At 37.6% G+C, this 13,536-nt stretch overlaps 2 protein-coding genes across 2 annotated transcripts; one reads left to right on the forward strand and one right to left on the reverse strand.

Moving 5' to 3' along the window:
• Nucleotides 1-470: 470 nt before the first annotated feature.
• On the reverse strand, nt 471-13,119 carry LOC124270571. The gene is made up of 5 exons (XM_046705587.1): nt 13,054-13,119; nt 11,440-11,599; nt 1,571-1,693; nt 1,255-1,314; nt 471-547 (listed from the first exon to the last, which is right to left on the reverse strand). The coding sequence occupies exons 1-5, from the start codon at nt 13,117-13,119 to the stop codon at nt 537-539; spliced, it is 420 nt and encodes a 139-aa protein (XP_046561543.1). The 3' UTR covers nt 471-536.
• Nucleotides 5,698-6,977, forward strand: LOC124270569. Its single transcript, XM_046705585.1, has 4 exons — nt 5,698-5,868; nt 6,387-6,509; nt 6,720-6,779; nt 6,902-6,977. The coding sequence occupies exons 1-4, from the start codon at nt 5,709-5,711 to the stop codon at nt 6,910-6,912; spliced, it is 354 nt and encodes a 117-aa protein (XP_046561541.1). The 5' UTR covers nt 5,698-5,708; the 3' UTR covers nt 6,913-6,977.
• Nucleotides 13,120-13,536: the final 417 nt, after the last annotated feature.

A 13,536-nucleotide genomic window follows, 5' to 3' on the forward strand; every position in this document is an offset into this window, starting at 1 on the left:
AGGGGCCCTTTTGCTTTTAGACGCACATTGACATATTGTTAGCTAAATGAAAGAGACTTATTCTGTCCATGCCGACACGGTGCAGAGCAGTTTTGGGGACTCATGGTGGCCACAACAGATACTGAAGACAGCACCCAACTGGGAACATACGCCTTCACTTATTGAACTTTATATTAGCTATACATGTTAAAAGACATTTTGGTCGTTTATATTGTGAAATTTGGCTGCAACTAATCCAGAATTTCATTTGTTATCTCACTTGAAAGTTACCAGATTAAATTCGTGAAAATACACCTTTGAGTTTCTTATTTGGAGAGAATACTGTAATGTTTTTTTATTAATAATATACTAATGAAGATAATCACGCATGTAGGGGACATTTTGATAACTTATAGAGAGTAATTTGGAGCATACAGCAAATTGCTAAAGCTTAGTTTGAATGCACAGATGTAAAGATCATACACACGACGTTATTTTGCAAATATTTATTTCCAAGCATCATGTTATGTCATCATAATGCGCTTGTTTTCAAACATCTATTCAGCATCTGAAACAAATAAAATGCACAGATAAAGATGGGTTCATTTGTTACTTATTATCACAAGAGTGAGTAAGTGAGTTAAGATTTTAAGTTACATCGGCAATATGTCTGCCATATCGTGACTAAAACTAGTTCTAAATTCATAATGATATAGAAAACTCTGTCAACGAAGGGCAGTAAAATTACTAGATTATCGCAAAATGGGTTAAAACTAGCTAGCAGATATCGTTAAAAGTAGAACAATATTTTTGGACAATACAATGTACAAATGGGCTTTTGAACGCCAACAACTGAAGGTAGATCACCATACCAGGGTCCATGGGGACTTACATTACTTTTGCTACCTGCATGGACCCTAGTTGGATTTACACCATCCCTTCAGCCATTGGCGTTTACACTGAGATTTAGCCATACATTAAAATGACAAAAATACTACGATTTAAAACCCGGTAGACATAAATTTACTTGAAATGTTTTGGGACTTACGTACCCTCTCAGGAGGACACTATTTTTACGCTACGTCAACCCCCTCTGAAGGTACAGCCACTCACAAATCTAGTTTCTAATTTAAATCACCATACTAAAAATGCATTTATCTACAAAATACATGAATCAAAATTCATCTGTTAGTTCTATTATCACAAGAAGAATAAAGACGTTTAAGGTGGCGTGTACTAGTATTCGAATGACACATTAAAACTGAAGTCACCTACCCTGGGAGAAAAGCTCCTCCAGACCTCGGATAAACTCATCATGACTAACAACCGAATCACCTGAAGCACACAAAAAGCAAACATCGGAAGATTGCTATGAGTATAGCAAATGAACGAGGAATACATAAGGTTATAATCCAACTCAAAACCTTACTCAAATTTTAATCAGATACTTGTACAATCAATGGCGACAAACCGATTTTGGAACATATTGGGCATGTCTTGTATAACAGGAAGTATCCTTATGTCTGTTTCCGATCCGCATGGGAATCACACACACTTGGCTGGCTTAAAACTGTATCTGGTTCGTTCTTACCGTCCATGTCAGCCATTTGCAGGATTTGTTCTGCATCACGCTTGTCGAAGAGATTCTCAGCTTCTGATTGGTCAATGTTCCCATCCTCATTCAAGTCAGCAGTGGCAAGGTCATCTTGTACATCTGGAACATATACGACAGTTTACATTTACACCTTCTCTGACTGATCAATGTGTTTTATTCAATATAAACACTTCTCATAGTTACGCATAGTCCCTGATTTTAGTAGAAATAACCACTTTCATTGAATGAATGTTATGTTGTATGTTGTATGAAATTTGCTTTGAAAACAAAGAAGATAGTATTTGATGTAAAACGTTGTCTTCCTCTTGCCATCAGTTACTTATTAAACTATATAATATGCAACAACTATTCTGTGGAGAATACAAAACAATATGGATGCTGGTAAAGCATATTCTCTTTCTGTTCACAACTACATGTGGGTTATTTATAACAGTGATTGCAGATACAAAAAGGGTAATAGACGCTTTGACAATGGTCCCTTTTTTGACTAGACAGTCAAAGTTCAGCTGAGTTATCGTAACTCATATTTACAGTTACAGATCGGATGATTGTCAACATAACCATCGTCTTACCTCTCTTTCCTATCAGTCCCAATCTCGCAGCAACACCAAGACCAGTGATAACTTTTCTGCCTCTGATACGGAGCCATCTGCGTCGACGACGACGGAACAGACCCTCCGTTGGGAGAACAATCAAAGCAATCAGGAGGAATACCACGATGAGTCTCATCTAGAAAATTGAAGCAAACATCCAGTGATGAATAGTAAGCACAATAACAGTGGACTCAACAAACTGCTTGCACAACGACCTGTGCACAGAACAGATTGCTGTATCTATGACTGTGTTACTTTCTTCTGCTGTCGAACAGATGGATAGAAAATGTTCTCATCATTCAATTCATGTTTCGACATTTCAGTACTTTTGCCCGGACAGTCATTGACAGAAAATGCTTTTCCCATTTCGGTTCAAGTGAAGAATGGTTCGATATTTTTTAATTTGCGTCGGACAGTCTGAGCCCGAGAATAACAACCGAAATGGTACATTCACTGTGAGACTAAGAATTATTATGCAAACACAGGGCTGTTTGCATTTTACATCCAACCTCGAGGAAGGAAAAAATGCATAAGAATAAACATCATCAATGGAATTTGTCTTACAGAGTCGTTGACGAACACTTGTCTCCTAAATACTTTGAGCTACGAAAGAGTCTAAAGATTGACTTACCTTCAAGAGAATCTCGAATCTGGATGCTTGGACTCAATGCTGAGTGGATTATATAGAACGTGCATGATCACTTTCACAGCTGAGGTGTTTAATGTAATAAATGATGGATACAATTTTTAACACCACATCACACACCACAATATGTGACAAATAAGCACTGTTTAATTAATGGCATCAAGCTATCAGTTAGTACATGTGATTTATGTTCATGTCAACACATGGAATTGTGTCGTCTTATTTCACCAAAAAACTATTATTATAATATGCAAAGATCTGTGTTTCTGAATGATGATTAAATATGCTCCGATTGTTTAACCTTATGATCTTTGATGAAAACTATTTACACATAGTAAAGATGATTTCAACAGTTGCAGTCCACTAGTTCTACCTTTGCATCTGCCAACATTCTGTTAACTTATGTATTCTGTAGCCCTTGTTACTTAGATATTTATATTTTGCATTTTTTAAATTAATTTTCCATAAATTCGACATGTAATTTTAAACTGACAATTCATAAACAAAATGTATGAGTACTGATTTATTCACAACGGTGAAAATGTCAATCATGAATTTCCTGGATATTTTGAAGGGAATTACTTATCCAGTTAAGTTGTAACTCACTTAGAGTTGTGTCAGGTGTCGACGGGTGACGGTGTTGTTGTCAAGGAAGTCACAGGTCACGCACCTGATATCAAATATGCTGTCCAGCAGGATATTAGATCAGTATCATCTGATCTGATGATTAACTGATCACATCAAATGGTTGTCACATGAATAACTCAATAGCAAATTGCGAATTACAAACGATCGTCAGAGTTTAGTTAATACACAGATACATGTACTTAAATAGTTTAATGTTTATGCGTTAGTCAGTTCTACAGATTTCTAAAACTAAGTTACACTTGGACATATTTCACCAAAGTCAACAATACATATTAAAATTGTCTGTTACACGACAATGGGATCAAATCAGTGTTTGAAGTTTGTATACAGTGTGTGGAACCTACGTCACAGAGGTGATAGTGTGTAGGTGAAAACATTTACATTGATAAATAACTGTTCATTTATTTCTGTGTGGATTTCTACAATGTATGGTATTTCCACTAAATAAGACAAGAGCGCGTTGCTGTACCCGCTGCAACAAAATAAAGCTATAGACGGATTAAAATAGAAACACAGAAGAAGAAAAACCTGAATAATTTGGGGCGTGTTGAGTGGATAATCAAATGTTCACAATGTTAGAAACTCACTAAATACTCTGTAACCGAATTATATGATTAAGAAAACCTAAACTGACTGACTGAGTTTGGTTTTACGCCGCTTTTAGCAATATTCCAGCAACATCACGGCGGGGGACACCAGAAATGGGCTTCACACATTGTACCCATGTGGGGATTCGAACCCGGGTCTTCGGCGCGACGAGCCAACGCTTTAACCATTAGGCTACCCCACCGCCCCAAGAAAACCTAAAGGTTAATTTATCCTGTCAATAGCATGTCAAAGAAGCTCCAGTGCTATCTGTTTCATTCTGTACATAACTTGTTAAATTAATCAACCTGAGTACTGATGCTTTTGCCAAAGTTATACTTGGAGATGTATTTAATTGCAAGTACTGAACATTGTCGTGGCATCAACAATGTACAAGTTATATATCATCTGAAATTCGACTTTGGAATCTTTACTCCTCTAATAGGATGTGGAATAGTAAGTAGAACATGATTGTTGACGACAAAACGTGGTAGAGGTAGAAGTTGTCATCACGGGGAGTATCTATCGAATTTAGTATTTGAAACATATATATTTTAGGTAACTGGATATTAAGTAATTCCCCACCAAACATCCAGACACTTCAAGGATGACATTTGAACCGTACTGGATTAATTGATATGGATATCAAATTGCGAAATTATGGAAAAGAAAGAAATGTGCAAAATATAAATTGCAGAATTTTTTGCGGATGTAAAGGTATAACCAGACGACTGCAACTAATGATATCCTCTGAACAGTCTAGGTAGTTTTCATCAAAGCCTTGAATAAAAAATGTGCCATTTGTAACAGAATGTATCGGAGGTTAAAGAATGTAATATGTTTTCCATACTGTTAAGAAATTTTGTAAAACATTCAGTTGTGTATATTTCAAATACAAACGAAGAATTTACAACTTTTTAAGAAATAGTGTTGCCAGTAGCTTGACCCTTCACTAATGACGCTGAGTATAGCTTATTTTGAGTTAGGAAAAACACCATCCTTTGTGTTGAAGTGAACATAAATAACTTATAGTCGCTGATAGGTTGATGTCATTAATTGAACAGTCCGCATTAGTCACATCTGCAGCATCTGATGTGGTGTTAAAAATAGTATCCATCATTTATCACATTAGACACCTCAACTGTGAAAGTGATCATGTACATTCTATATAACCCAGTCAGCATTGAGTCCCTGGCATCCAAATTCGAGATTCGCTTTAAGGTAAGTCTAATTTTAAGCTCTTTGAGACCTCATAGTTAACAGTGTTTTAGAGACAAGACTTAGTGTTCGTCACCGATTCTGTTAAGAAATGTATTCTTTTGCGTTATTTCCGTACTTGACGTTGACAATGTTAAATGCAAACAGTTCTGTATTTGTATATTGATTCTCAGTTGCGCAGTAAATGTAACTGTTCGGTTGTCATTCTCGGATTCAGACCGTTCCACGCAAACTACTAAAATGCTGAACCATGAATTAAATGATTAAGAACATTTTCTGTCCATCTGTGTCATGGGACAGTAATACAGTCACTGATACAGCTGTCTGTTTAGTGTCCCAATGCAGGTCGTTGTGCAAGGAGTTTGTTGAGTCCCCTGTTATTGTGATTCCTATAAATCACTGGATGTTTCCACTCATTGTCTAGATGAGACTGCTCGTTGTATTCCTCCTGATTGCTTTGATTGTTCTCCCCACGGAGGGGCTGTTCCGTCGTCGTCGACGACGCAGATGGCTCCGTATCAGAGGCAGAAAAGTCATCACTGGTCTTGGCGTTGCTGCGAGATTGGGACTGATAGGAAAGAGAGGTAAGACGATGGTAATGTCGAGTTGAGTTCAGTTGGGCTTTACGTCACATCGGCATTATTTCAGCCATATAGTGACGAGATCAAGTCTGCATTCATGTATATTTGATGGTAATGTTGACAACTATGAATTACGATAACGCAGCTGACTTTCAAGATTGTCTCGTCAAAGAATCACTGTTATAAATTACCTGTATCTAGTTGTGAAGAGAAAGGGAAATAATAATGCTTTACCAGCACCTGTATTGTTTTGTTTTCTACACAGAATGGTTGTACATTATATAGGTATATAATGAGCTTATGGCTAGAAGAAGGCAACCTTTTACATCAATTGATTTCTTCAATCTTTTTTAAAAACAAAAACAACTTATAATGAAAGAAATTCAAAACACATCATACATCATGCCATTCACTTAATGCAAATTGGTGTTTCCACTCAAATCAGGGTAGTGTTCGTTATGATGAGAAGTGTTCACATTATCTAAAATACATTGATCAGTAAACTGTCGTGTATGTGCCAGATGTACAAGATGACCTTGCCTCAGCTGATCTGGATCAGGATGGGAACATCGACCAATCAGAAGCTGAGAATCTCTTCGACGAGCGTGATGCAGAACAAATCCTGCAAATGGCTGACGTGGACGGTAAGTACGAATCAGGTACAGTTTTAAGCCAGCCACGTGTGTTCGGATCGGAAACAGACATAAGGACACTTCCTGGTATGCAAGACATCCCCAGTATGTTTCAAAAAGGGCTTGTAGCCGTTGATTGTACGATTATCAAAAACATAATTTGAGCAATCTTTCATTTGCTATACTAATAATCATCCTATGTTTCCTCTTTGTGCGTTTCAGGTGATTCAGTTGTTAGTCACGATGAGTTTATCCGAGGATTGGAAGAGCTTTTCTCTCAGGGTGAGTGACTGGCATTTATTGTTACATCCTAATACATGTCACCTTAAATGTCGTCGTTTTTCTTCTAGGGATGGTAATTAGCAAATGATCACATCTTTATCTGCGCATATTCTTTGTTTCAGATGCTGAATAAATATTTGAAAACAAGAGCGTTTATAGATGTAATATGATGTTTGGAAATAAATATTTGCAAGATAATGTCGTGTGTATAATCTGTATGCCTGTGCATTCATACTAAACTGTATATTCCACTTCAATCTCTACAGGTTTCATTATGAAACGTTCCTTAAATTATTATCTACATTGGTATTACACTCTATTAAGAAAAATACTTTATTTAAAACGTTAGGGTATTTCCAATTCGTGGAAAACCAAGTTACATGACTGGATTGGGATTTAGAACTTGATTATAAAATTCCCGATAGCAAACACAGTAGCTTCGTGCATTGGTTTTCCTTGTGCACGTGAACATGTCGGAGTAGCATCCAAAATTCACTGTGAAGCATGTGAGTGATATAAAACAGCGTACTTCTAATGTGTTGTTATACACTCAATTGAACGGTTTTGACATGTTGTGTCTGTCACGCAAGGAACGGCTACCTTAAATGACATGTTGAAAGTTGGAACAAGACAGAGCATTGTCGCTCGATCTCTAAACGTTTGACAATCAGTAGGTATTAGATTACACTCACGATAAGACAGACAAATAACGTTTGTGACAGACGCATTCCTGATCGACTAACGACAGGCTCCCAGATGAGATCACCGTAAATGGCTGAACATCTTTGCCTATTATTTACGGGGGTGTCAATTGGCACTACTATCGTGACAACATCCTTGATTCATACGTGATGCCATTTGCGCATCGACATTGACACCAAGAGCACACAAGGTTACTGATTACCTCCTACAAGAGAACATAACCACCAGCACTTAGTCAAGACGTATCACCGATCAAAGATGTCTGGGATGTCTTTGGACGGTGTGTAAGTCACCGTCAAGAATCGCATACCACTTTTAACAAACTTGGTGCCGCCAAGCAGGAATAATGGGATGTAATTGGCCAAGTTGACATTGGAAGTTTGAGTTAGATGAACGTTATAAGCCTGGTCACGACAAGAGGCATGAATTGAACAACAATAACACTTCAAGGGTTTGTTTGGTTGTGATCCACAATCTCCGTGAACACATAAGGTTGTTATTTGATACCATGTCTAAATTGGAATCTAAACTGACAGAGATTTCTTCTTCCAGGGAAACAATGCCTAGCAAATATTCAGTCCGCGAATGCTCTGTTACGTAATATATCCATCAGTTGTGTGAATGTCTCCTCTACACATTGTTAAGGTTTAGGATCAACGTCCAGTGTCAGGCTTATCCATATTGTATGAGTAATACACTGACTAATTTTATTCCTGTAATGATATTGGCGATACAAATATGATACGTAAGTGTATATATAGAACACCGAGAAAATATTTCTCAGGCGTTTCTTCTGTTCTGATGTTAAATCTCCGTTGGATACACATAACCTGAAACTGATCAATATCCAGTTATACAATTTGAAAAATCCAGCCAAATGTAACTTGCTGTGTCATCAAAATAGATACATTATATTATGGTATAAGTACTTAATACTTATGCTCGAAGCTTGGATTGCTCACCTACGTACTTTACTTTTGAGTAGTTGAGAGTAATTTCACAGTGTACTTCTTTTATCTAACAAAATGTTTGTCCCAATTCTGAATTAGTTTTGTATTCAGTAGCAGTGGATGAGCTGGGGTGTATGCTAACTATGACATGTTTGAAACACGTGACACGATCGCTTGCTTTGATATTTAGGTCAAATATTTTGGACATATTGTCACTTGAGATCAGAGACTTTACATAATCTTTATTTGTTCGCAATTTGTAGAATATCACTGTCTTATTGAATGCACTTGAAATTTATTTCGTTAGAAAGTTGAAGCTGTCTGACAGTTGAATGTTCAGAACACATTATTCTATTATTCTAAGGTCAGGTATACTGCAACAGATAAAATAAAGCAAATAATGTTTGGATGCACACGTCAGGGGTTCCTGTCCACTCCTCCTGAAGCGCTCTCCACGTTCGGCGTTTAACGAAGGCGTATCCTGATCATGTCCACGTGTGCTCCATGGTGGAAAGGTTAGGACTCATGGCAAACCCATTACATTTTCTTAAATTCTGGGTCGCAGAGAACAAGTTTAAGAATTGGTTTTAACCTACATGTGTATTGAACTGAAACGTCATGTTTACAATGTCCTACATTCTACAACAGGATGATAATCGTATCATCACAGAAGAGTGTGGCCATATTCTCTCATTGTGGGATCATTTGAAAATCTAGTGCATATGGATTGAAATGTACGGACGGCTGGAACCTTTACAAATTAAGTCAAAAGTCAATCGAATACGATATTTATATATTCTCTACAGTCATAATACTGATGCGGAAAAAGTGGAAAGTGTTATGTAACTCCTCTTTAAGTAATTTACAAAGGATTAATAACTTGTTTGAGTAGTTCATCACTAATGGCTAACTGTGCAGTTATGTTGTTCCTTAAATGTCCTTAAACCTCACACATAAATGTCGTTTTCTGATTGGCTGAGCACTTTTCTGATTTTTTTCCAGCGTATCCCGCTTACAAGCGAGTAACATTTTCTATGTTACCCGCTGGAAATGCCGAACTGTGGGAATTCATTTGGTACTTCGTGATAGTAATTCTTTATCTCGACTAATGAAGTCATATTTGATGTACGGAAATTTCCGATGTTTTGCGAATGCAAATCGATGAAAGGAGTTAACTCTGAATTTTTTTTCTTGTATGCTGCTAGATTTGGTGTCATCGGTATTGCCTAATTGCCTAACTCTGTTACTCCTTATTATGATCCGATACCCGTGCTTCTGAGTTCAAAATTAAATGCGTTGTGCACTGGTCCCTATGTACGTTTGTGAACAACGTATAATGTGCTAGATAAGTGATCAATTCTCTATTTAGCTTAATCCTACAAGCATGGTTAAGTTTGTCTGCTGTAACATCTTACAATGATTCCATAGGAAGACATGTCATGATCAGTCAGATGAATGGGAGGTCAAGTTCATTTTCAAAAAGGCAATAAACCTAGAAGTGAATACAATATGTTCTCAGGAAGGAACTGTATATAAAGATGTAGACATCCTTCTCTTGTGTAAGACTTTGTAGTTTGTTGCTTGTTGTTTTACGGATTGTCAAAGTAATTTTAAAATGACAATATAAAAACACTTTGTTGCGTACTTTTTTATTTGCAAATTTCCAGAAGAATTGCTCAGGTGTGTTTTCATCCTCTTGTACTTGTATCGAAGTATCTACTCAGCATCTATAAGAGAAAAATCAACATACAGAGAAGGAAGTGGGGAGTTTAGTTTTATGCCCAACTCAGCAATATTACAGCTATATGCCAGAGGTATGTAATAATCATCTGGACCAGACAGTCCAGTGATCAACGGCACTAGCATCGACTTATGCAAACGGGATACCATGACATGTGTCAACCAAGTCAGCGAGCCTGACCACCCGATCCCGTTAACCGCCTCTTACGACAAGCAAGGGTTACTGAAGATCAATTCTAACCCTATCTTCACGGGTCAGGAAGTGGTAGGCATATGAGTTATATACGATGAAATAGAACAAAGCTCACCTTGAGAGAAAAGGTCTGCCACTCCTCGGATGAACTCATCATGACTGACAACTGAGTCACCTGAAACATGACAGCGAGACAATGACAAAGAAAACGACAGGCTTATTACAATTTACAACGCGTCATATTACAATTTCTAACCCTTCGACGTTATGAAATAAACAAGGCAGTTCAAGATCTATGTTACGCTGATTAAGGAATCGTTATGTCGCCTACTCACAGGATATTTTCAGCACGCAAAAACATGTTATTCTTTTGTGCACTTGCCCACTGTATCAATATTGTTTTGGATTTGTCAGATTTCCAAAATTCACAAAATAATTGTAATCAGTTCAATCAATGGCACACACGTGGCTGGCTTAAAACTGTACCTGGTTCGTACTTACCGTCCATGTCAGCCATTTGCAGGATTTGTTCTGCATCGCGCTCGTCGAAGAGATTCTCAGCTTCTGATTGGTCAATGTTCCCATCCTGATTCAGATCAGCAGAAGCAAGGCCATCTTGTACATCTGGAACATACACGACAGTTTCATTTAAACCTTGGCGGACTGATCAATGTGTTTAGTTACTGTAACCACCTCTCATCTCTGATTGGTCGAAATAACAATTTGCATTGCATGTTGTTAATGGAATTTGTTTCATTAATTTGTTTCGTTTCTTTTATGAAAGATAAATGATATCCTTTCATGCAAAACGTTCCCTTTTTCTTATCACACGATCAGTATTTAACTATACGGTATGCCCAACTACTCTGTGAAGAAAACACAACAATATAGGTGCTGGTAAAGCATATTCTCTTTCTGTCAAACGTATAGGTAATTCATATCAGTGAATGTAGATACAAAAAGGTAACAAACGCTTTGAAACGGACCCTTCTTTGACTAGATATCGTCAAAAGGTTACAGAAATTCGTAGTTACAGTTACAGATCGGATGGTTGTCAACATTACCATCGTCTTACCTCTCTTTCCTATCAGTCCCAATCTCGCAGCAACGCCAAGACCAGTGATAACTTTTCTGCCTCTGATACGGAGCCATCTGCGTCGTCGACGACGACGGAACAGACCCTCCGTTGGGAGAACAATCAAAGCCACCAAGAGTAATACCACGAGCAGTCTCATCTAGACAATTGAAGCAAACATCCAGAGATTACATGTATAGGAATCACAATAACAGTGGACTCAACAAACTGCCTGCATAACGAGATGGGGACGCTAAACATATTGCTGTATCTTTGTTGTATTACGTGTTTTCGCTATTAAACAGGTTCACACCCATAGCCCCTACACTCTCATTTCACCTACAACCCAGTTCACCTACACTTAATCAATGCATATTTTCGCAGTACCCCTATACTTTGATCTGGTTCTACCCAACTAACAAGTGGACTCACCCAATTAACAAACGGGCTTGGCTCATTTCTGAAGAAACTTGGGTCTTGATATAGACTATGAGCATATTAAGCTTTGATTTCTCAGTAACACAATTGATTTTGTATTTTTAGCAACTTTACATTCTTATACTATTACATTAATATTTGATGGTACAATCCATTTTAATATTTATGTGCATTTTATAGATATTGTTAAAATGAGAAAAATATATACATGTCAATGTAAATGACATACGATACCTTTTAGCAGGTGCGAATTATTTATAAACTTCTTTTGTCCACAAATAAATTATATATACCGTATAAGTTAAATATATTGTTTGTACAGATTGAAAGAGTCCATTTTATACGGGAAGGTGTAAATCATCTACAGTGTTAATTGAAGACAACCCCCCACCCCCCACCCTCACTCCTATTACCCCTACACCTTTTGATCCCAAAAAGTGTAGGTGAATAATTGAGTGTGTAGGGGTAGTAGGGGACGCATAAAACAGATGAACAGAAGATGCTCTCATCATTTAATTCATGGTTCGACTTTACATTACTTTTGCGAGGAGACCGCCTCCGTGGTGTAGTGGTTAGAGCGTCCGCCCGAATAGCGGAAGGTCGCGGGTTAAATCCCCGACCGCGTCACGCCAAAAGACGTTAAAATATGGTACTTGTTGGCCCCTGTCTGGCGCTCGGCATTAATGGGTACAACAAGGACTGGTCGGCTCGGAGTCAGTATACTGTGTCTGAGTGGGGTATTCATGCTTCACTGCGGCATGGTATCTCAGTGGGCTAGCACTATAAAACCAGCTTAAGTCTGGGCTAGTACAAGCAGCCGCACATACACATACACACGCATGCACGTCGTCATATGAGCGAAATATTCTCAAGCACGACGTTAACCCAATTTCACCTCACCTCACTTTTGCGAGGACAGTGGTGGAAAGAAAATGCTGTGATCATTTGGGTTCTTTGTGAGGATGGTATAGGACGGTCTGAAGCCGAGAACAACAACCGAAAACGTGAGACTGAGAATCATAGACACACACAGGGTTGTTAACATATAACATTTGCAACTTAATGCAAAGAAAAACACATCATGAATGAAGATCTCTTAACAGAGTCGTTGACGAGCACTTGTTTCCAAAATACTGTTCGAGCTTGAGCTTGCAAAGAGCGTAAAGACTGACTTACCTTCAAGGGAATCTCGAATGTGGATGCCAGGAACACAATGCTGAGTGGGTTATATAGAATGTTCATGATCACTTTCACAGCTGAGGTGTTTAATGTAATAAATGATGGATGTTATTTCTAACACCACATCACACACCACAATATGTGACTAATAAGGACTGTTTAATTAATGGCACCAAGCTATCAATAATAAGTATAAGTTATCTATGTTCATGTCAACACAAACAACTGCATTATAATAGGCAAAAATAAATAAATAAATGATAATTACATATGCTCAGATTGTTTAACCATATCATCATAATGAAGACTACCTACAAATAGTTCAGATCATATCAGTAGTGTTCAGTCCTCTTATTCTACCTCTTACATCTGCCAACATTCTGTTAACTAATCGCTAATATTCTGTAACCCTTCTTGCTTTGATCTTTATAAGTTGCTTATGTTTTCATTTTCCCTAAATTCGACATGCAATATTAATAG

Source organism: Haliotis rubra, unplaced genomic scaffold, assembly GCF_003918875.1.
Source record: "Haliotis rubra isolate DU_JTF1 unplaced genomic scaffold, ASM391887v1 Scf1529, whole genome shotgun sequence".
Lineage (NCBI taxonomy): Eukaryota > Metazoa > Mollusca > Gastropoda > Lepetellida > Haliotidae > Haliotis > Haliotis rubra.